Here is a 24,228-nt window from a genome sequence, read left to right as displayed (position 1 = left end):
GGTTTGTGCAAACATAACATTTGACAGCCTTGTGGTTGTAGAGGTATTATACATAAAGTTTATCTATTCGGAATCATTCTTAATTTTTGTGTTTTCTTGTCTATTCTTTTCTGCTGTGACACAAATAATGTGATGCATCTATGTACTCTTAAGTATTATTATTAGTATTATATTATTTCATCTCTCAGTATTTCCTGACTTCCCCTTTCTGTGGAACCCGCCCAAACATCTATTCGTATTGAAGTTGTAAATCTCTAAAAACAGATCACAAATAATATAGTTTAATTTTCTAAACAAATTCTAAAATAATAATCTGAAACAGCAGGGCGCTGTAGGTTTTAGCACACGTTACTCAAAAAGGACTAATAGTGGATTTTTTGGGGACTATTTTCAGCCGTGAATTGATACACATTTGGCGCATTGGTGAATATTTAGGGCAGCAGGATGGTGTATGTGTGATTGACTCAATAAAAACAACAGTTGCCGTGTTTTCTGGTAATAAAGGAACATGTCACCCAGCGGACCAGTGTTGCTCACCAATGTGTTTTTAATGAAGCTCTATGGAACGGAGGAATAAGCTACATCAGGCTTTAGCTACTGTCATGGGAATTTCAGGAAACAGAAGACTGGCAACAAGGGAGTTGTTCTTGTGGTTTTATTCACGTCTGCATACGGACGGCCCCAAGAGCAACTCAATTGCTCCTGCCCGGCTGACCGTACTGCATCTCAGAGTGCTCTGCTTTTATACAGCATGTACAGCAAGGACTGTGAACACTCCTAAGACATATATCACTCTCTTTGACAATCATTACCTTGTGTAAAGAAAGCAATGCAAATGCAATCCTGTGACCATAAATGAACTCTTAAAAGGAATGCGTTGTATTTTCCCACTACAGCTACACAGGAAATACTTGTTAGTAGGATCAATTCATCGTTGGTTTTAGTTGTTTTATGGGATTTGTTGGCAATAAGAAAAACATTACAAAACCTTTAATGAAAATTCAAATGTCTATAAAACAAAGCCTACATTTATGAGCTTGATGTGTGTAGTCGTGTGTAGGTCTATGAGTTGTCACTTGCAACCCCTCTTGAACTTATAGTGATGTGTGGAACTTTGATCCGGGTGGCTTGTCACACACGTAGGTTCATCCAGTGCATCGCTGCCTTGCTCTGACTCCTCCAACAGCGCTTCCAAAATGTCCCATTGAGCAAAAACACTGTGGTGGTTTGCATAGTTTGGCATGAGTTACCACCCCAGCTGCCGTCTTCTTGCCCTTTCCACGTCTCACTCTGCTCGCCTCAGCTCCATTTCCTCCTCAGTATACTCTGGCTCAAACTGATACGTTACAACAGTCGTTCTGTTGAAAGTGTAATTGTCTTCTCATCATACTATTTTTTTTGAAAGCGTCACTTCTTTGCAAGTTAAGTATTTGATAACTACTTTTTGTTTACTAACTAGTGTGCAGATCTTCCAGCTCTGATCATCCAATGATAATGCACATCTGAGTTCCACATAGACAAACGGTGGGTTTATGTGCTGTTGTGTAGCTTAAAAGTCTTAGTCATTAAAATAATTTCCATAGATCATTCAGTACAAGTAACTGTCAAAGTTTTTCATGACATTCATGTCTGATAACTTGTGTTCCCTGTTCCTGTTTCCAAACATCATAATGCAATGCTGTGGCAAAGCTCTCTCGTCAGACCTTCACCTCAGCATGTGAATGCACCACCAGGACGGATCTGCAATTTTAATACTATCAAAACTCTAAAATTAAGCAACTTTAATGAAAACAAGTACCGACGTGTGTTTCATTACGATGCATTAGCTGTGTTGAGCAAGTTTCATGTCTCTGCAAGTTGATTTTAATAGTGGACTAAAATTAACTGACACCCATGCGCTCCTGGAAAAACTGGGGAACATGTGGCTGAGGGAACAACACTGAATTCACAGCTTTTTATTCAACATGTACTAGAATACAGTCAGTGTCATATTTAATGTTAATACTGTATGTAACCTGGTGCCGCTACAATTAGGCTATGATGTGATATGGCACACAAAGGAGAGAAAATAAGATAATAACCAAGTTAGTGAGAGAAAGACAGAGAGAGAAAGTAAGAGGAGAATACACGTTCTTCAAAGTAAGACAATGATTACAACACCGCACTGAGGTGGATGGTGGAGATGAGGGACAAAGCTCAGAAGCAGAATAAGAAAAGGACAGAGCGAGAGAGAGATGATGCATTAATGTTTTATAAAGAGAACAACAAAGCTTGGTTTGCGTGTAGAGAAAGGATAAAATGTGGTCCGTTGTGGCTGTGCCAACATGAACAATTGGTATAATGTTCTATTTTTCACATCAACAATGCTGCAGAGGAGAGCAGTCCTCATGGTCTTACCTGTGATGTGTCATGAACCTTTGTGCTTCCATTGCACTTGAGTCCGTAAAGAGCATAAACCGTTCCTCCAGCAGCACAGCCAGTCCAAAATGAAACAAAGACAACAAATTACCAGTATTTTTCACCAGCTTTGTGGTTGTTTACATTGGGAAAGTTAAGTGCACTGGCACTATCTTGGCTCCACGACAATGCAATTTTGTTAGAAGTGTCAAGATTGCCATGCCTGTGATGGTGGCGGAGCTTGGAGGGAAGCATAGTCTGTCAAAAATAGAGACCATGCAGTAAAAAACAAAGGTGTCCCAGTATGATTCTGTCTGCATTTGAGGTCCAACCAATGTAGCCGGCTGCATCGACTGGGCTGGTTGTGTATCAGATCCAACCAACAACGACAGATCAGAGCCAGACCTGGTGCAGCTGCTCAGTTGTACTTTCTATGAGTGATGCTTATTCTACGTTTTCTTTCTCATGTCACAGAAATCCTAGAAATCTCCATACCTGTGAAAAGAAAAACACAACATAGTAAGCAGAAATGTAAAGAAAGACATACACTGTAATGCAAAAATCACCTGGTGCATGAACGCTATGTTTTATGTTCCTGGCAGCACTCAGTTTGTTTGAAACGAAGAGACATTTTGAAGTTAGTATTAGCAGAAATAACTACTATAGGGTTGACTAGCAAATTGTTTCAGCGAGAAAAGAATTCGATTTAGACATTTATTATAAACGACAAGATATTTTGTGATTTTACCACACTGTATTTCAAACAAGTGCCCATTAATCGCCATCAACAATCAGCTAACAATAATGCAGGTTGATAACATGCCATTTTCTCATCCACTATGCTTGGAGCTTCAATGAACTCTGACGCAGTTTGGATCCAGTTTAGCAAGACAACTTGTTCTCTTACTGCTTCACAATTAAAGTGACCAGCAAAGCTTTTATCTTGACGCAGCTTCATGTAGCCTGAGGCAAGGATGTTAGCGACTGTTACTTCTTCTGAGCATAAAAAAAGGGTCGACATCATATAGACATTTTGCAGTGTTTTTGGTCAGCAGATCAGTTTTAAACATTGCAAAAAGCAGAGCAGTGTAGCAGGTCCAGGCCATTTCTCATAGCAATAGCCACCATGGCTGAACAAATCAAATACAATATAAATGCTGAGCCTGTTTGTGTAGACGCATGGGGTTCAAGTCATTTATCGGGCATACAGAAAACATTGTGTTTCTTTTACATTTTAGACATATAAATGGCCACGGTGTGTTGCCATGTATTTTAACGTGTGTTTCAGAGTGTGTATGTGACTCACTCTGCGTCATCAGCAGTGGGTGTGTTATAGCTTTGGAACAGCGGCTGCATGAAGAGCCCCAGAGTTCCCACCACACACACCAGGATGAAGATCCACAGGAACAGACGGTCTATCACCATGGCTACGTACTTCCAGTCTTCTATGATCTGGAACCAAACCAACAAGTTTAGACTATTACGGCTTAAGACAGATCAAATCATGACTATAAAGTATGTGTGTGTGTGTGTGTGTGTGTAGGAGAAAACCTTCAGGGTTAACTCTTTGGGTCAGAAGAACATGAGGTTGGTGAGGGGTCTCTTGTTCCCAATCCAACTATTTTACGATGAATCATTTGTTAAACCCCTCCTCCGGACAGCGATTGTCCAATGATATCAACTATGTGGTCAAGCTTAGGCTTTCTCCACAAGCCAAAACAGTGTTTGTGTAGGTCTGTAGTAAGAACGACCCTCGGCATTGAAAAAGTTTGGAGGGTCTTAAAACCTGTCCATAACCAATACAAGAGAATTGATTAAACTGTTTGTCTGCTCTAACGTAAACTGTAATTGTCCGCAACTAGCTTACTTACTATTTCAACATACTATTTTAAAATACGAGCAAACAAGCGAAGCAGCCGAACAACATTATAAATCTTACATTTTTCCTTAACATACTGATAATTGTAGGACTAACTAGCACTACACTGCAATGCAAGCACAATGCTTCGATCGAATTGCTATTTTATTTCGATGTCTTCTACTTGGACCAACAACTGGTGAGGATGCAGACTTGTTGCCTGGGACAACCTCAGTATTTTAGCATGATGTAGCCATCAAGTGCATATTAAAGATCCCTTTTATTGGGTTCTTGTTTAAATACAGTTCAGCTGGAGACAACCAAGTCAGCCGGTGACGGCATTTTTAACAAACTCATGGAGCTAATGTTAGCTTAACGTTAGGTATGGCAAGAGTAATAGGGGCGGGGCTTAGCAAACTGAAGTGCACTCTTTTCAGAAAGTTTTCATGATCACAAGCAGTGTTTTAGTAACTGCTGCTGTGGCTGTGAAGGGTATAATTTTAACAGCACTGCAGCCGGGGTGCCGGGAGGAAGAGAGGCAGCTTGATGAAAGATTTGCCATGAGCAATTACAGCTGCAAAACTTGTTTGTAATATTTATTAAGTGTGGGAGTTTTGTGGGAGTTTAGAAGCCCAGGGCCACAAATCTGGGGTTAGGGTTAGTGCTGAGTTCAGCCGGTTTGTGCTTGTATGAGACTGTGTGCAGGGTTTTCTGAGGATATCTGATATTTTTAGAAAAAATGATTGACAGGTGGGGATAATGTCACAGGAGGACAAAAACAAATACTGAATGATTTAAGACATGGCATGTTCCATTTCTCATCTGGCCCTGATAACCTCTTCATTTCTTGTGCAAATCTCTTCATCCCTGTTGCATCTTTGTCACCCGTCTTCATAATCTGCTTCCATACGTCTTTTCTTCTCTCATTCTCTCTCCAATAATATATTCTGTCCCTTTCTTTCATCCTTCAATCGTATCTCTTCCTGCTCATCATCACTTATCTATGTTTTTAACCATGGCTTTATCTCCTCACCCCTTCGTCATCGTCTTCTGTCTTCATGTGTTCAGAGATGTATCTCACTCCATCCACTGCCTCCTCCAGATCTGCATCCCACTGAACCGCCAAACGGCTCCGGAAGTCTGAAAACCCGCCACCCCCATCTGGGATGTCGCCCACCTTCCAGCAAAACTTGTGTGCCAAGTCCTCATTCACGTAGATAGAGTCGGTGTCTGTTCGGATCCCACCGAGTCTGATGTTGGAGTACTGCTTCTTCTCTGTGCCGGTCTGGGGATTGCATTTCCCGACAGTACTCCGGTTGGCGTACTTCCGGCGGAGTTTATCGCGGACATTGGAGGAGCCTGGACGCCTCATGAGGAGACAAGTGGGCAGGCGGACTAAGAAGAGGTGTTTGACCCAGTCGGGCATGTGGTGGGTAGATGGGGAGCGGTGGTGCACATTGAGGACGCAGACGGTGCTCACAATGGAGAAAGTGACCAGCACCATGGTGAACATCAAGTATTTACCTTAGAGAGAGAAAACATGCCACCATCAACAAATAAATATTGCTGCTGCCTTTAATCTTTTGTTACTGAGTAACCTTTTAACTGGGAGGTTCCAATTTTATAAGAAATACCTTGTGAAGTTGCTGTCAATAATAGTCAGCACTTCCTGCACGTTTCACATTAAAAGCCTACCTTGAGGTATTTATCATGGTTTACATTGGTTTTAGATTTCGTTTGGGGTTTTTCTAATTTATTTTATTCCTAAATGTTACACATCCCTAATTTTCTCAAGTCTACACACAGTTGCCCATAGACACACATAAATATGACTGACCTATGAGTGGCACTGCGAGAGAGGTGGGTGGCACTATCTTTGATATCAGCAGCAGGAACACAGTGAGCGCCAGCAGCACTGAGATACACAGCGTCATCTTCTCCCCGCAGTCTGACGGCAGGTAGAACACCAGGATGGCCAGCGACGTGATCAGCACACACGGGATGATCAGATTAATGGTGTAAAACAGCGGCTTCCTCTGGATCACAAAATCATAGGTGATATCCAGATAGGTGATGTCATTGGGGTCCTCGTTTTTGCGCGCCGGTAGTGAGACGATGTCCCACTCTCCGCTTGGCGTGAAGTCGTCGCGGCTGGCAAAGTCGCTCGTGAGGATTAGATCCACTTCTGTGTGGTCGTAGGTCCAGGAGCGGAACTTGAGAGTGCAGTTCTGCTGGTCGAAGGGGAAGTTCTGCACCTCGATGGCACAGGCTGACTTGTAGATGGCCGGGGGGAGCCAGAAGATGTCTCCTGTGTTGGAGACCACAGCATTGCAATAGAAGGAAACCTCGTACACGCCATCAGCACTGTGAGAGGTTGTTGGTGAGATGTGAGATTAGAGAGGGTATGGATTCAGAGTCTACGTTTACAACCAACACTTAAATAAAACATTTGAAGTCAGCTAACTCTTGAGGCAGCACTTAAGGCCTTTTTTCCTCTTCATTGCAATGATAACACAAGACAAACCCAAACTCTCCCTCATGATTGGCTGAAGTGATATTAAAACCAGACATTGATTAAGGGCTTACTAATCCCCTTCACCTCAGCAAAAAACAGGCTTGGGAGAGAGAGAATGCAGAGCATTTTAATTACAAAATCCCCATAGAAAAACATGCTTATTTTAGCAGCAGATTTCCTGCCTGTAATGCCTCGATGGTAATGTTGGAAAACCGCTTAACACTGTCGAATGATATACTGTAACTTCATTATTATGAGGCCACCACACACACACATACACACAGGCTGTAAATGTAGTTTTTTTTTATTACACTGACTTTAGAACAGCATAATAGAACAAGATCACCTAAATCAAATACTGACAAACTGGTCTTCTTACTTGTTGTAGAGCACTATATCAGGAAGCCAGATGTGTTTGGATGGTATTCGAAGTTTCTTGATGCCTTCGTACTTCTCTGGGTCCCATCTCAGCCTGTAGTCATTCCACTCCTGCAGAGAGAGCGTTTACAAACTCCCTCACTGACTAACACACCCACATACTGTACATACGGTATATTGAACACTGTATGTGCAATGGGCAGATTATACTGTACCTGGAACAGCCACAAGTTGGTTGTCATTATCTGTTCTCTCTCATTCTGCAAGAAAACAATGGTCGACAGGCTTTATTTCTATAACATTTCTCTTCATAGAATGGACACACTGAAGGTCAAACCCAAATATCAAAGCACACCTTTGGGGAGTGGACTCAATAACATAAACACTTTCGGGGCAAAATAACATACCTCCAACACCTTCACATATGTCATAAAGGTAGACTTAATGCTGAGCCGCACTGCGTTAAATTGTGCAGGAGCACAGAGTGTCCACCCTGAGAAAATAATGTGTTATATTCTTCAACTTTCGACCACACATAACAGTTGTTGGATTTTGATGTGACTGCATTATAAGTTATAAATTGTCATTATAAGTAGGAAGGCATCATGATTTGAAATTCAGTAATTACATTACAGTTACTAACCCCAATAACACCTACATCTTGTTTGTAGGCACACCCATTTGCCACCGCACAGCCTTTGACAGCCTTAGCTGTAGTGTATTAAAGTGCTAGTTCAGAGTGTTCACGGCAAACACAGTGGATAACAGTCTTCATTCAATATCCCAAAAACGTAGATAATCCATAGATGGATTACTTTAAAAAAACAAATATCCAAAATGATCTAAATTGCTTATCCTGTTCAGGGTTGTGGGAGGGCTGCAGCCTATCCCAGCATGCATTGGGCGAGAGGTGGTGTACATCCTAGACTGGTCACCTGTCTATCACAGGGCTAACTTAAAGAGACACACAAACAGTAATACACATTAAGTATTATCATAAAGTTTTTATTATGACACATATGATTATGTCATATTCATGCAGTGCTGTTATAACATTCAAGTAGCTGCGTTACACGGTTACATAGTTTCCACGCGGTAATTATAAAAGCTTAGTGACAGCTTTTTTAAAACAAGACTTTGCTAGGAGACAGAAGACTGCACAGACTAAAGGACCTGCACACCCACACAGGTGTTTTCAATTCCTCTGAATAGACCTCTACTCAGGTTGAAATAGAACTTAGTGGGACACTCGAACAGAACGGTTGTTAATGTTATTAGTAACACCTGTGCTTTTCCTGCCGTGACAAATCAAAATGTCTGCAGTGAAGGGGCCTATTGAGTGAAGCAATGCTTTGATTCCCAAGATGTCACCAAACTCTATATACTTAAAATGAAATGGACCAATAGAAAACCAAACTTTACCTTATTTCTGATTGATATGAACCTCTATTACAACTCTCTAGTCAAGCTGAAAAATAGGAAAGCAACAAAGACCAATATTTTAAACATATAAAATGAATGACTACTGTTACTCAATTTCCTCCTCCTATGTACTATTTTCTTTTCATTGAATGTTAAAAGCCTCTTGCACTATCTCTTTATTTATTTTTTTTATCTCATAACTGAATTCCCTGGCAAAAAAAGAAAAAAATTAGAAATAATGGTCAGATTGTCCCCCCCTGATGGAGAGTTCATCAACCACAGTTGATACACGTCCACACAGCAGAAGAGCCCTAATCAGGCTACATGAGTGAAATCACCTGTGTAGGCTAAGTGATGACCATACCACATTTTTTTCCTTTACTTGATCCCCTCCGCCATGCACCTCAACATGCATTCCAAGCAGACTTTGTTGCTCTTTATACTACGACACCTGACTTACTAAAACCTATGTGCAGCTGGTAGTAAACCCCCGCGGCCGAAAACAGACAACGCGGCCGATGATGAACAGCCGCGGCGGTCCAAAACTCACTCAAGAGTCGCGGCGTAATCACCAGCCGACGACACTCACGCCGGGTGTAAATAGGTGAATAGTTGCAGTGTGACTATTCGTACCCGGGTACAAATAGACAACAAAGTGCAAAGTAGGCACCGTGCATGTAAATAAAGACATTTAGACACAAGAATTGCTTGAAGCTTGAAATGATATGAATTCAAGTTGTCAGGTCCAGGTGACAAAACAAAACAAGCAAAAAGAAGTAGAGGTACATTGTGACCAAGCTGCAGAGATGTTAACACCGGATCAAGGAAATTATTTGGCAAACAAAGGAGCTGTCACGACCAGGATGTCACTGTTATCAAATATGTCATTTGTGTCAGAGCCCCAAAGATTTTCTGATAAGTGATAATCTGCATTCTGTAATCCGTAATATATGTGTACAAATGTGTGTATTTGTATATAAATGCACTTACTACACTGATGAGCTGAGACAGAGACACCTGTATGGAGATGGTGACCTGTTGGCTCTTATTGACAGCCGGTCTGATCAGTTTGTTGTAGCGCTCTGGACCCAACAGGTAGTTCACCAGCCGCTCCTCTGCATTCTCTGCCCTGCTGCCTGCAGGCGATTCAAAACACAGAGAGTGGGAACACATTATATTTTGAAATTAGTATAAACCCCTACGATGCATCTCCATTTAAAATCTTTAAACACATTTGTATGAACCTTTTCTGCTCTTCTTGAAAGGAACACAGTATTTGTTAATTAGCAAACTTCCAACTTTGTTAGTAGGTGTCTCCCTTTCATTGTAACATTGAATACAAAATGTCACCACATTATGTGTGTGTGTGTGTGTATGTTGCATTACAAGCGTGACATTCTCTCTATCACAGTATGTTTTCAGTTCAGTGTCATCATGAATGATGAACAATAAACAAGTTGGCTGTAAATGAAGTAAATTTACCAAAGGGCATTTAGGCTGAATCACGAGTTCTCTTTAAAATGTGTGTGTGTGTGTGTGTGTGTGTGTACGGGTGTGCGTCTTGCAGTCTCACGCTTTACTGCAGGGTTTTAGAGCCAAAGAACAAACAAAAATCCAGTCATGCATCCATCCCTGTGAGAGGATCCCTGAAGCTTTGTGTTTCCTCAGCCCTAAATTATTGGTTATGTAAAAGAGATCGTATGAATAAGTCAGAGGCAAAATGCTTTTGACCCACTCTTCCGCAGCCATTATGTCTACATTGTCAAACAAAGTGACAACAGCGCAGTGAGCGTTTAATATCTGCTTCACCCCCGCCCCCCGCCCCCCCTGTGCCACATGAATTGTCTGTTTTTCTAAGATTACATGCGGGGAAGGCTGAGCATGGATGTTCTTTTTTTCCACAACAGCCTGCTGTTGCAAGTTTTCACATCACAGTGAACACCAATGTTTTCAGCTATTTGCAAGCAAGACAGCCGGGGGAATCTATTAGAACTTCAGCCTACAGTTTATTTTAACTTCCGAGGATACATTACTTGCCATCAAGTAAGAGAGAGAGATGTTAGTTAAACTTCTAAGTGCCTATTTGATCATTACAGGGCACAGTAATATTGTTACTGGAGAAAGTGTTGATGTTGCAATGAAATTAGTTGTGGTATCATCTATTTTAAAATGATGATATGCTTACCAACAAATGTACTTTGGGAAATTACATTGTTAAAAGGAAGCGTTTGGCATTTTGGGAAATAGGCTTATATGCCTTCCTACTGAAAGTTAGATGAGAAGATCAAATCCACTCTCTTGTCTATAGGGAAAATATGTAGCAGGAGCCAGCAGCCAGTTAGTTTAGCTTAGCATAAAGACTGGAAACAGGGGAAAACAGTTAGCCTGGCTCTGTCTGAAGGTAAAAAAAATCCACCTACCAGCACCTTTAAATTTCTCTAATTAACGCGTTATATCTTGTTTGTTTAATCCGTACAAAAGCTGAAGTGTAAAGATGAATGTTTAATGGGGGATTAGATGACTATTTGTCATTTATCTTATACTATACTAACTTCCTGGAGTCTTTGCTGGTTGCCTGGCAACTGGTCCCAGCAAACAAACTTTGTAGACATTTATTGGACAACATTTTTTTATGCGTGCATGAGTAATTCCAGGATGATGTAATAGCCATTACTTTTAAAAGAGTACTCCAGTGATTTAGCATTGCACTCCTGTAACGCTGTCACACACGGTGGACAGTTTTTTAAAAAAAGGGATCAAAATCAATGCAGCAGAACCAAAGACATTTTAATCCCATGCATTGTTCTTCTCAAAACCTGCTAGCCACATCACCCACAATGCATCTGTAGTTCAATGGGGGATTCAGATGTGTTATGCTATTAGCAGCTAATGTAGCGTCAAGCCTCGAGCCTGAAGCAGAGTAGAAAAACGGGCTACAGAAGTCTCATAACTCCACACCCCCAAATTTTTTTCATTTTCAAACTCTCCAGCCCCAACTGACACTGACTCAAATGACATCACTTAATGCAGTTTATCAGACTTTGTGTAGCTCCCTCTGAAGGTACACTACCTTTAGGAAAGGACATAGAAAATGTGGAAAAAAGCTCCCTTATTACAGCATAAGTCCGGAGCGTGTGGACTGGTGGTCCCTTGTCCACCAGGTATGTAAAATATTTTTACACTGTAATTTGCTGTTTGTATTCTGAATCTGTCTGACCCATTAAGATTATTGTTTGTTATATTGGAACTGGTGTGTTTTTCAAACTCTATGTTTTTTGACAGCTTCAGTTAAAACACAGATGCTGTGACTGAGGAATGGTGCCAAACATCATTGCATAATTCAAGGCCTGGTCAAGTCTTCAGGCCTTCAAGGAAATGCAAACACTCACAACAACATGGTGGAAGACCCAGAGAAGTGCTAGGTGCCTTCTCAGTGTATTACATCATTTGAATAATTTAAACCTAGATGTCCGGGTATCTTTGCCTTGACGGATAATGCAGAATAATGCTTGACTATGTTGCCTGTCATATCTGCTCTTTGTCAGAGTCCAGTTGGTTTTAGTAGAGCAGATATGAACATTGATGCCTCTGATTTTAGGTTTTAATCTTGTTAATTTTTGTTTTTTAAAGCCCTATTTAAAGATACGAGCTAAAGCTAAAGCCTAGCCTGCAAGCGAAATGCAATTTCATGGGGAAAGGATGCAGTTCAACACTCCATAGAAGAGGGTTAACAAAAGGAACTCTTCTTTTAGGAGAGTGGTGGTGAAGCGTCCTGCCTAAAAGACAGGAGACGGTGCTTTCTTGGCGGTAGGTATAAAATAGTCCTCTGTGAATTATTCAAAGAGCCCATCTGCTTTTACCTACAAGTATTTTAAGAGTACACCATACACGGTTTTAAAAACCCTGTCTCATTACACGCCTCGCAACAAGGTGTGTGCTGTGGCTGCTTTTGATTCAAAAACTCAAAGACACAACAAAGACCATATACCAAACCCTCCCTTTTTGAGACACACACAGCTCCTCTGAGTTGGAGTCTCTCTTTCTTTAGTCATAAAAGGGCTCAGATTTATCATCAAACTCTACACCAACGTATGTAAATCAGATGTCACAGAATATAAAGACGTGAACTAAACACACACACATGATAAAAAAAAGCAAAAAAGCAATAAGTACTAGCTAACACACTCAGTGCAATAGCTGTTATTAAGGACACTGAGGTCACGTCCTCGTTATCAGTGTTGATTTTAGCGGCCTGAGGAGTTGTTTTTCTATAAATACAAACAAACTACACATGATGGGTTATTTAATTTTCATTGTGATATCCTTTTGCACTAACATATTTCAAATTTGGCTGTTTCTGTTGAAGCATCAAGTAAATAAAATGTAGATTCAATAAAAGAAAGGGATTTAGTGGTTTCTTATCACAACACTGGTATGTGGAGAATGGTTTGAATAGCATTTAACCATCATAGACCGATAAAAATGGTTCATATGAATAATTAAAAAAGAAAAAGAAAAAAAAGAACGTACATTTCACTGCTTGAACTATAGTCAAAGAGAGAGAGGCTGTTTTCTCTGGGAGACTCCGGACTTTAGTAATCTGATAGTCCGGACCACTGATGAATGAAATGACAACATGGCTCTTGAGTAGAGATAAAGTATAGAGAACATGAGGTTAGCACTGGATTGGTTTAGTTCTTCAGGATTGTGTTATAATTGGCTTAGATTAAAGAACATAAAGGAATATTACTGAAACATTTTGAAACAGTCCAGTTGGCTACAAATCCCCACCCGTTTATTTAGTAAAGTGACTAAATGATTCATGTATAGGGAGGTATCATGCCCAAAAGAGCAGCAGTTTGTTCAGTCTGTCTGCCTGGAAATGTAAGATTTCATCAACCACCGACAGCACAGAAGCATTTTTGAATATGACTCAGCCTTTGATTAAAAGTCAATATCACATTCTCCAGTGCCACCTTTAATGTGACCCGTGCATGATCATCCACAGGACACTGTTCATTCACCTTTAGATGAGTCATCTCCTCTGAAGTTCACTGAGACATAATCAACTCAACTTCCTCAGTGTGTGTGTGTGTGTGTGTGTGTGAGAGAGAGAGAGAGATGTTTTCTATTTTATTTTAAGTTATTTAAAAAATGCTTCTGCTTATGTTTTTATTTCACACTTGCTTTGGCAATGTAATTGTCTGTTTCCCGTGCCAACAAAGCCCATTTGAACTGACAACTGAATTGGACTGTTCATTTAAATCTTATTGCAAAGTTGCACATCAGCACTATGGACTGCGTCTTAATGTCTCGGAGACTGCGTAAAGCTCACAGACAGCGCTATCACTGTCCTGAGCAAACACTTTAACCAAAAGAAGAGAACATAGAGGAACTCACTTGTGAGAGAGAGAATGGAGAGCAGGAGGACTGTGTTGGTAGTCATCTCCTTTCTGCTTCCCTGGACAAACTTGCTACTTTCTTGTATTGTCCTCCCAAAGACCAGACGCCTTGAATGTGAGCTGATATTCCTTGGCGACACAGTGAGCCTTCTCTCTCTCTCACATCTCCCCTCTCTGCTGCGCGCTGGATGCCTCGCACCTGCTCCGGTCGGTCGTCTGGCGCTGGAATACTGAGCGGCGCAAGAACATACGGGGGGGGGGGAAACTTTGGCTAATATAATACGCAGGTCATTTGTAGAAAATGTTTATTTGCCAAAGACAACATGTTGGTCATTTGTTTTATAGCCTACTTCTGGAGGAGCCGGGCTGCCCCGCTGTGCGCCGCCGCCTCAGCCACAAACCAGCCGAGGTGACATTCAAACCACTCTCGATCCAAAAGCCAACAACCGAAACGTGTGCAGGGTCGCTGTTTGTCTCCCTCTCCCGTGGATGAATGAAACCACCAGCCCTCACCTGCATGAAGTTCGCTCTCTTCAGATGAAGCGCAGACAAGTTCTTGTGCGTTAAGGAATTGGCGCAGTCGCTGGAAGTGCGGGGCGCGCAGAGAAGACGCGTGTTGTGCGTCGGTTCCTCGGGGACACTTCTTGCTGTTAAAGTCCATAAAGAGGCCGATAATTATTTTCCATGGAAGTCCGTGGCGCCCGGAAGAGATGCCAGAAGGAGTGGGGGTCGGATCGTTGAGGGGAGGTGTGCGTGCGTACGTGTGTGTGTGTGTGTGTGTGTGTGTGTGTGCTCCTCAAGCTTCGGAGCTTGGAAAAGATTCACGTCACGGCTTGAGCTGATGTTCAGCTGCCAGTCTGCTCTAGATGGCCTCCGTTCCGCCAGTGGTGCTTTGACAGCCTACTTTTCCTTTATGATCACTGGAATATGTTTTGCAAAGGCATAAGCAGATGTTGTCATAATAAGAGAGTGGGGGTGGGGGGGTGGGGAGAGGATTTCTTTCCATTGCACTGAACATGGAGTGATAAAGAAGTGGAAAAGAACACCAGCTAGTCTCCTTTTTTTTTTCAGTTCGGTCTGCACTAAGAGGGAGATCTGGCTGAATGCTCCACACCAGCATCGTTCACAAGTGTCACTGGGCGAGACATCAGAATCTGTCAGCTCCACTGGCACTGCTCGCTCGCTCACTTTGACTTCCACGTGGACTACATCTGGAAAAAATAGTTTTGAAGATCCCCTCCGGACATCAATGACATATAAAATGCTGTGCTTTGAATAATAGTTTGTGTCTGATATGTTTTACATCATTCATCTCATTGAATATGAATATACATTTTTTTCTTTTTCTTTTTTACTTAAAAAGTACAATCGATCCAGGATGTCTCCTACTTCACTTACAAGTCCATTCTCGGTGTGTGTGTGTGTGTGTATTGCAGGTTCCAGGTTTCCACACGACACTTGTGTAGGTTGCTTACTGGACATCTATTGGCTTCCAAACCGGTTGAGATGTCACAAAATCCTGCTCAAATGTAAAGGTTTAAGGCTGGTTTGTCTTCTAGTGTCAAACTCTGCACGTACATCATTCTGTACAGTGAAGCTCAAACATCCAACTGGAGTAACAATAAGTGAAACACATTTTTTGAGCAGAGGGGGGCTACTTTGAAACTTATTGTATGGGTTCTGTTAAAAGGCACTTCTCTATAGTGGAGGTAATGTCTTCAGTCCGTCTTACTATCCTAAATCATCTACCTCAGAGTCACTGTACAGAGTAGGGCTTACTTTGACACTTATGCTAGGAGTATTTAAGGTGCACATGGCTACGATAAGCCATCACACTAAGAGGAGAGGCTAGTCGCAGGCCACTCTGTCGCAGAAGTCACAGTGAAAAGAGAGAAAGGTTTGAGTGTGAAAGCAATAAAGAGTGGAAGACATGAACAGGCGGCACCTCTTTTAGACATTTCTGCTTGTCACTCGTGAATAAACCATTGCAGATTCAGAGGATAACAGTCACAAGGATGGATTTTTCTGAGATACAATGAAACATACAATGCACAAGCAGGATACATAAAAAAAAACAGCAACCACAGCGGAAACATCTTCTTATGTCAAAAATCAAAAGAAGAAATTTAAACATGATTGAATCTAAATCAGAAGACCCTTTTTTTCCACTTCTGTTATTTAATTTTTGATCCAAATGGTTTTGAAATGAATGTTTGTTTGTCTCTCTCTCTCTCTCTCTCTCTCTCACACACACACACAATCAATCTCCTAAAACAGAGATAATAATGTCAAAACAAAAAACTGATGAGAGATTTACTACTGTGTCATTTTCGATGGGTTTAGCATGTGCATAAATCCCTCACAGTCCAGGCCATATAACGAACACATTACTCCCTCACACGGCCCAGTGGAGATTTCAATCTGCCATAATGGAAGTGTGTGTCTGCTTCAGTCAAGTTAAATGGCACGAGCGCGCCACAGCTTACAGCAATTCACCGCACCCTCCCTCTCTAACTCAAGTGCTCCATCACTACCTCTCTCTCTCATACAGGCAGGCTAAGGCTACTAAATAAAAAGTGGCAAGATGACACCTGTCATATTTATATATTTATAGTCAGGACACACTGTGTTGCGTGGGACCAATATATCAACATATTACACAGAGGAGGAGTTACACCGTTAGAGCTCTAGACTTGTTGGTTTTTAATCTTTATTTATCCAGATGAGGTCTGCTGAGTGTGCATGTTGGAAAGATTGCTGAGCCTGCAGCAAACAGCCTCCCTTCCCATTCATAAACACACACACACACACACACACACACACACACACACACACACACACACACCTGGGTGTGAATGTGCCAATGAGCAGCTCCAGTGGAGGATTGTCATTCCCTCAGCAGCAGCCTTGTCACAGATTGAATCTTTACATTTGTTTGGTTTTTCTAATGCATCGTTTCACTTGGCTTCATTTGGAAGCGATAACCTCAGATACATACAAATACATAAACCCTTCCAACCAGTACTAACCCATTATATGTACAGAAATACAAGACTTAAAAATGACCAAGAAGGAAAAAGAGAAATGACAAAAAACAACAAAGTCCTTCTAACGCAGAACTCCAGACTAAAATAAAGAAAACCTACACTCTGACTAAACGCAGGGAGGGAAACTCATCTCTAACCTAGTATGAGTCAACTTAATCAATGGAGCACTTTAGCAATTTAGTATCGCACTTCCTTAAAATTGGAGGATGGGCCAGAGACAGACTGAAAAAGAATGGTCAGAATTGAAGCAGCAGAGGCTGAGATATCCTGACTTTTCTATACTAGTCCATAGTATGGGTAAAGCTCCAAAAATGTAGGATCCTACATTTCCCATAAGGCAACTCAATGGCACCTTTTCATCAGACCCACACTACCTGATGAATACCCACGTCTTTCAAACTCCATACCCACAGTTTGTAACGCAGGCTTTCAGTTAAAATTGTTTTGTCTCCAAGCCTCCTCCAAATGTGGTTGATCCGATCGCATTCTGATCCCAATGTATTCTGCATGCATTTACTGGAACCAACATGCGTTTTTCCTTATCCAGATCTGAATCTTAATGCCAGGTGTAAATGGGGTATATGATATATTATATTATAGGGCTATTTTCTCAGGGTCCTCCTTTACAGGCAGAGTTGTATTCCTCTTGACTAGTAAACTGACCTTTATCTATAAAACCAGCGGAGTGCCTCTTAAACTCGGTGAAAAAGAGGTAATTTCTTGCAGAAAAGATGAGCTTCATATACGATGTGGCAGGGCAGGGAATGGGCAACAGAGCCCAATCGGAGGAGCAGATGATCTGATGTATGAGGGTAGAAATAGAGCAGACAGCAAGGAGGCGGGGAACCACGAAGGGTGTGCATCAAAGCGTGACATGCAAAAATGAGCCAAATAGAGTCATGAGAGGTGCATGGGGGAATGATTTGAGTGCAAACCTCAGTTTACTAAACCCTGCATCTTATGTTGTTTGTCAACACTGAACTTGCCAATCTGGGAATTATTTTTACGGTGTAGTTTCATGTTTCAGTCGCAATTAGTAAATGTGAGGAAGAAATCAGTGGTATCCTGCCTCTATGGTCAAACCTCACATCCCTAGTGTTTGAAATGATGAAAAAAATAAATCGTGCAAATATTGTTAATATTATAAATCCATTAGAGTTTATTTTGTAGCAACAGGCATTGAAGGCCCCTCCAGGAATCACTTCCTAGGCCAAAGATCGATGATCGACTTTGTATTGGTATCACCAGATCTGCAGCAGTATTTCTTGAACACTTGGGTGAAGAGAGGAGCAGAGCGGTCAACTGACAAACGTGTAGTCTTCAACTCGCACCCCGAGAAGAATCTCTTGTGCATCCCAGGGGAGGTTGGGGACGTGGATGTGGGCTTGGCTCAGGCTGTTCTCAGCAGGGGAGGAGAACTGCTGACCATGACTGAGGATATTGTCGAGCGGTGGAAAGAGCACTTTGAGAAACTCCTGTACCTGACCAACACGTCCTCTGTTGAGGAGACAGAGTTTGAAGGGTGCTGGAAAGGAGACTCCAACCGATTGTCGAACCTCAGATGCAGGAGGAACAATGCGGATTCCGTGGAACAGTGGACCAGCTCTTTACCCTTGCAGGATTACTGGGGGGGTTCATGGGAGTTTGCCCTTCCAATCTACATGTGTTTTGTGGACTTGTGGAGGGGTACTGTGGGAGTATGGGGTGCCAGGGCCATTGCTACGAGGCATCCGGTCCTTATATAACCAAAGTGATTGCTGTGTCCGTATTCTTGGCACAAAGTCAAACATGTTTTCGGTGGGAGTTGCCTCCGCCAGGGTTGTCCCTTGTCACAGATTCTGTTTGTGATATTTATGGTCAGGATCTCAAGGCACAGTCGGGGGGAGGAGAGTGTCCGGTTTGAGGACCCCAGAATTGCGTCTCTGGTCTTTTCAGGTGATGTGGTTCAGTTTCTGCCAGGCCTCAGCCTTAGAGAAAGGATGAAGAGGTTAGACATCCGGAGGGAGCTCGGAGTAGAGCCACTGCTCCTTCGCGTTGAAAGAAGCCAGTTGAGGTGGTTCGGGATCAGGATGCCTCCTGGGTGCCTTCCTGTGGAGGTTTACCGGGCACGTCCAACTGGTAGAAGACCCCGGGGTAGACCCAGAACACGCTGAAGAGATTACATATCTCATGGGCTGGCCTGGTAACGGCTGGGGATCCCCTTGGAGGAGCTGGAAAACGTTGCTGGGGAGAGGGACGTCTGGACTACCTTGTTTAGCCTGCTGCCACCATATGAAAGGTAATGCAGGACACTATCAATATTGTAATAACACAGGTCCAAAGAAAAAGCACTGACGTAGACAAGCAGGCACACATATACACCATGGTATAACAGGTGTAAAATATCAGAGTCATCAAAGCCTCAGAGCTTTTACCCTGCAGCTAGTCCTCCTCCTGTGCTCTTACATCATCACATTAACCTTGGTTTGTTTGTGAGCGCGTGTGCAACCGAATGTGGCGTCTTATGCAACACATGTGCATGCGAGTAACCTATTATGACTTTTTTATGGGATTGTAATTATTTTTGCAACAGTGCTTACTATAGTTTCATGTCTGGAAAACAATTTGCCTATAATATCTTAACACTAGTACATATAAGATGAAAATCCTACATAAGCAAGGCAATATGTTGATCAACCTACATTTATTTTATTTACAGTATATATTATACATAACTAAACCTTTGGATTTTATTCTTCACAGGTTTCCAGTCAATCATTGATCCCCTTTTTATGATATATAGGCAGTTATCACATCCGATTGGCATAGTCATGTTTAAAGCTGTTGCCACACCAAGAGGTAAAACTGGAATGACCTCACCTCAGGTAGGAGGGAGAGACAGACATGTCAACAGGTCTTCATATGAAACTATAAGGGCTGTGACAAAGTGGGTGAGAATTCTCACCACTTATCCCTTCTGGGTTAGTCTTACACATTACATTGTCGTTTTCTACATGTCTTCATTTTGCTATAATTTACCATTGCTTTTGTAACATTGCATCACTTCCTATCCCGGGTTTGTTTGTGTTAGCATTAGGTTACAGGTCATACGGGGACAATTTTGAATTTCCATATAGGCAGAATTAAGTATTATGGTATAACCCAAAATGTGATGTCCACGCATGTGGATGCCAGGTCTTAGGAGGTTAAAGAGCCATTCAGTAGGGTTAATGAGCTGAGGCGTAAGCTCGTGAATGGTGTTTGATTTTCTGATTATAAGTTTACGGTGTAGTTCACCCACTTTTGGTTTAGTTCTGGCTGAAGCAGGCTTTGTGCTAATGGAACACCCTATAAATAGTCAGTTGGGTTTTTGCTGGGTAGAGAGAGGGGGGGAGGCTGTGCAGCATTCAGATGTGCTGTTAGTTTGAGTTGCAATGAGCTCACTTTCTTAGTTTTCTTTGTATTTCTTTCCTATTTTTTTGAGTTGCATGTAAATGGAAAACACTGTAAATAAAAAACTTCACCTCCGGGAAATCCTCATGACTGCTGAGTCTGTCTACCTTCCACCTTCCTCGACGCTCGAGCTAAACTATCTCACAAGGGCCACAAATGTGTTTTTTCTCCAAAGTGAAAAAGAATCTCTTTCTGTGGTACACTTGCTTTTAATTTGACTAAATGATGGAACAAAATTTAAATTTGCATCTGATGAGATTTACAGTCATTCATTATTCTTTGAAATTACTCTATTTTCTTTACTGGCACGATGTACTCGTGTTTACATGTTTTGGAACGTACGTTTTGGAAGTGTTTCACTCAGTTTAAGCGGATTAGCTGACTCTTGATGTAAACAACTCCTACCACAGTCTGGATCTGTCAAACATTAATTTCAAAAGAGCTCTGTATGTGATGGCTCGTGTAAAGGTTGGTACACATACACAGAACACAAACTTGTCCTTCTATGGCACACTACAGATGGAATTCTACCGATATTTTCCCATAGATGCAGATAACATATTTATATAACAGTTTATATTTCCTCTTTCATTACCTGTTGTATGCTTGAAATATAACTTCCTAGAAATTAAAGCTCAATCCTGAAAAAAAGAATGGATATTATGTGGTCAAGCATATACTGCATCATGTTCACCACTAGATGGCAATAGTAACCAAAAGGTGGGTTCTATTACTTTCATATCCCTACAGTCTAAAGCCAGATTGAGGTTTTGAAATGACGAACAAATGAACAACGATGAAAAATCTTCTATATGTGTTTGTGCATCAGCATCCCATTGCTTTCTGTAACACTCCTTGTGACAGGTGTGGATGTTAATGGCCAGATCGACCTGCCGGTGGGCCCGGGGCAAAAATTAGCAGCAAGGCCACCATTCCTTTCATTCTGTGCGCTGCGTACCGTGTTTCTATGCTGGAATATTACATGGCCTCATGGTTCATGAACACAAATAAACATATGCCCCATGTAAGCACAGTATCAACTGAAATATTAATAATAATTTAACCCCCCTTAAGTCCCTGATAATGTCAGTTGATATTGTGCTTAAATGTGCATATTCCCATATTCCCAAACAAGGTTCATTTTGGGACCCCCAGGGACTGGGTTGTACCAGCTATTCATAAATCCAAGTGTGTGTGTTAAGTCCTTCTTAAGTTCTTAGTGTAGATTTAGTCAATTAAACTGGTGATCTACTAAATCATTTTGCACCATTAAAACTTGAGGAAGTCTTAGCTAGTAAAGACTTAGACCCATACTTACACTCAGTAAAGTGTAAATCTGTTGCCAGGAAACATTTGTCCAATCAAAAGCAACCAACAATGGAAACAGGAAGTCACTGTAGCATCATAAGCTGCAGCATCATTTCCAAAAAAATACAGTTTCAAGTTTCTGGTGCAGCCGGTTCCTGGGGCAGTTGTCCATTTTGCTTCATTGGTAATGCAGTCAAGTGGAAGTTGAGCAAAGTCTGGAAGTCCACATAATTAACAATGACATATTTATTTTACTGTAACTGTGACCAAAATCACCCACACATTGATGCAGAAACACATGAAAATATAAAGGGGCTCTCACAGCCACTGTATCCCTATGATTTGAAGCTCGCTGGCCGCATCCACAAGCCTGTCTACACGGCAGCGGAGGGCAAGTACAGTTCAAGTCCAAAATGTGGGGTGAACCAATGTGCTACTTAAAACCAAGTGACACTCGCCTGTTGTTTTCCTTCACCTGAGCCTTGAGAATGGGGACATAATGGAGCATAAATGAGATGACAGTGGGACTGCAGAGGACAACAGCCCACCCCATGTGACAGAGAACATGATGTGAACGGCTCTGCAGCGACAATGTCTGCAGTCCATCCTGCACAGGACGTGGTTACATTATGTCAAATAGGCATTTTGTGAACAGAATCACTGGGATTTTAATAGTCAATTGACCACTGTAACAAGTTATGACAAAAATAAAATCAAAAATTACAAAAAATATATACATATATATAGTTGTATCATTAGGCTTAATCTAAGAATTATTTAAATGTCTAACTGACTTGTATTCTGATTTGCATTCTCATAAAAAAGAACTGATAACACGTGAGTTCAATTACAGTAGTGACGTCAAGTTATCACGTGTTGTCAAATGTGGTTTGCAGGTGCAACTGAGATTTACGTACTGTAGGTACCACAGCTACTGAATATGGACCAGACAGACATCCGAGAGGGACAACAGGAAGCTATGAAAGTAAACATATGTGGATCTGGAGGGACGACTGAGACAACATGGTGTTCATGAGGACTTCACAGCAGAGACATAGGAGGAGGGTACACAGTGTCAAAATATGCTTTTGTGTATTATAAGACTTTACTGTAAATGTAGAGACCAGGTGGATAGGAGTGTTACATTTACATGTTTTTTAATTTAATAGTTCATAATTTACATGGATGTGTTTCATTGAGACATTTGTTTTCACTGGTACTTACTGTGAATAGAGAACATACAGAAAGGTGAACAGTGACAGTGAGAAACCTGTAAACAGAAACTGTATGACCTGAGTTTAGTCTCAATGAGAATGTGGTGCTGCTGGTATGGACCTGGACCTGGAGCTCCGCAACCAGGTTTGCAGCTGTGTCTGGGTCAGAGGGCTGCAAAGAACTCAGCTGTCCATACCTTCATATGATTTGTGAGTATATTGATCTCATGTTGTTGTGCATTCACATCTGTATCTGAGTCAAACAGTCAAAAGCTTACCGTGTTTTTACTCGTGTCACTCCACAGGCCATCCAAATATATGCTGATGGTCTGAATGATGAAAAGGATTCACACATATGTGACTGTATTGTTCTGCACATTATATTATACACACATTATATCACACATGTAAACGAGTGACTGAGGAGATCCGTTCTAAACAGAATGTGACACCACAGTGATTTAGAACACAGCGATGTCGTTAAATCATACACAGAGTCCAGAAACAGATCAGTCCTTCAACTCACATCAACTGAAACTACACACTTTATTGTCCTTCTTTTCGCTCCTATTTCAACATTCGCATTGAGTTTGCCTCAGAAAGATCCATGGCATTGAGTAACATGTCAGGTAAGCTAAGAGTGGTAAAAGAAAGTCTGATATATTGTGTATATATCTGTGAATTACTGAGAAACACAGAAAACTCATCTAGTATGCCTGTGAACATACCTCATATTTAGGTAGGTAAATAAGGATTAGATTTTACTAATGAATAATCATTGCATTTTTCTTTCTGAGAATTGTTTTACATACACTTGTGTGTTCTTTTATTAATGTCAGCCAGTCATTTCACTACAAAGTAAATATATCATAGTTAGAAACATTGTTTTTTGGATCTTAAATCTTGGAATAGAGTAAATCTCTGCTCTCTATGATAATGTGTAGTGTGGATGGGACTGATCTCTCTTGATGTGATGTTCCTTGTTGGATGAATTAGATGAATTAGTCTACACAGTAGAGTGTGTGTTGAACCACATCTGACATAAATGCACCAGTAAAATTGAGCATGTAGTTCTTTGACTATCTGACGAGCTCTCCTTGTCCTCCGCAGACGACTTCCCGATACATGAAGGGACCCTGCTGGCTTCCTGCTACGAGGTCCAGGACTTTATTGGGGAGGGGAGCTTTGGAAAGGTGGCCAGGTGTGTGGATATTGTAACCGACGCAAAGGTGGCCATCAAAATAACCAAAGACGA

General features: G+C 41.5%; 1 protein-coding gene across 1 annotated transcript; it reads right to left on the bottom strand.

The window, feature by feature from the left end:
* Positions 1–3,699: 3,699 nt before the first annotated feature.
* On the bottom strand, positions 3,700–14,016 carry chrnb5a (cholinergic receptor, nicotinic, beta 5a). Its single transcript, XM_070921403.1, has 7 exons — positions 13,971–14,016; positions 9,561–9,706; positions 7,364–7,408; positions 7,150–7,259; positions 6,093–6,619; positions 5,289–5,779; positions 3,700–3,849 (listed from the first exon to the last, which is right to left on the bottom strand). The coding sequence occupies exons 1-7, from the start codon at positions 14,014–14,016 to the stop codon at positions 3,700–3,702; spliced, it is 1,515 nt and encodes a 504-aa protein (XP_070777504.1).
* Between the last annotated feature and the right edge of the window lie 10,212 nt (positions 14,017–24,228).

This window comes from Enoplosus armatus, chromosome 2 (genome assembly GCF_043641665.1).
Source record: "Enoplosus armatus isolate fEnoArm2 chromosome 2, fEnoArm2.hap1, whole genome shotgun sequence".
Classification (NCBI taxonomy): Eukaryota; Metazoa; Chordata; class Actinopteri; order Centrarchiformes; family Enoplosidae; genus Enoplosus; species Enoplosus armatus.
Note: the sequence above shows the minus strand (reverse complement) of the source record. Positions and strands in the feature narration are given on the sequence as shown.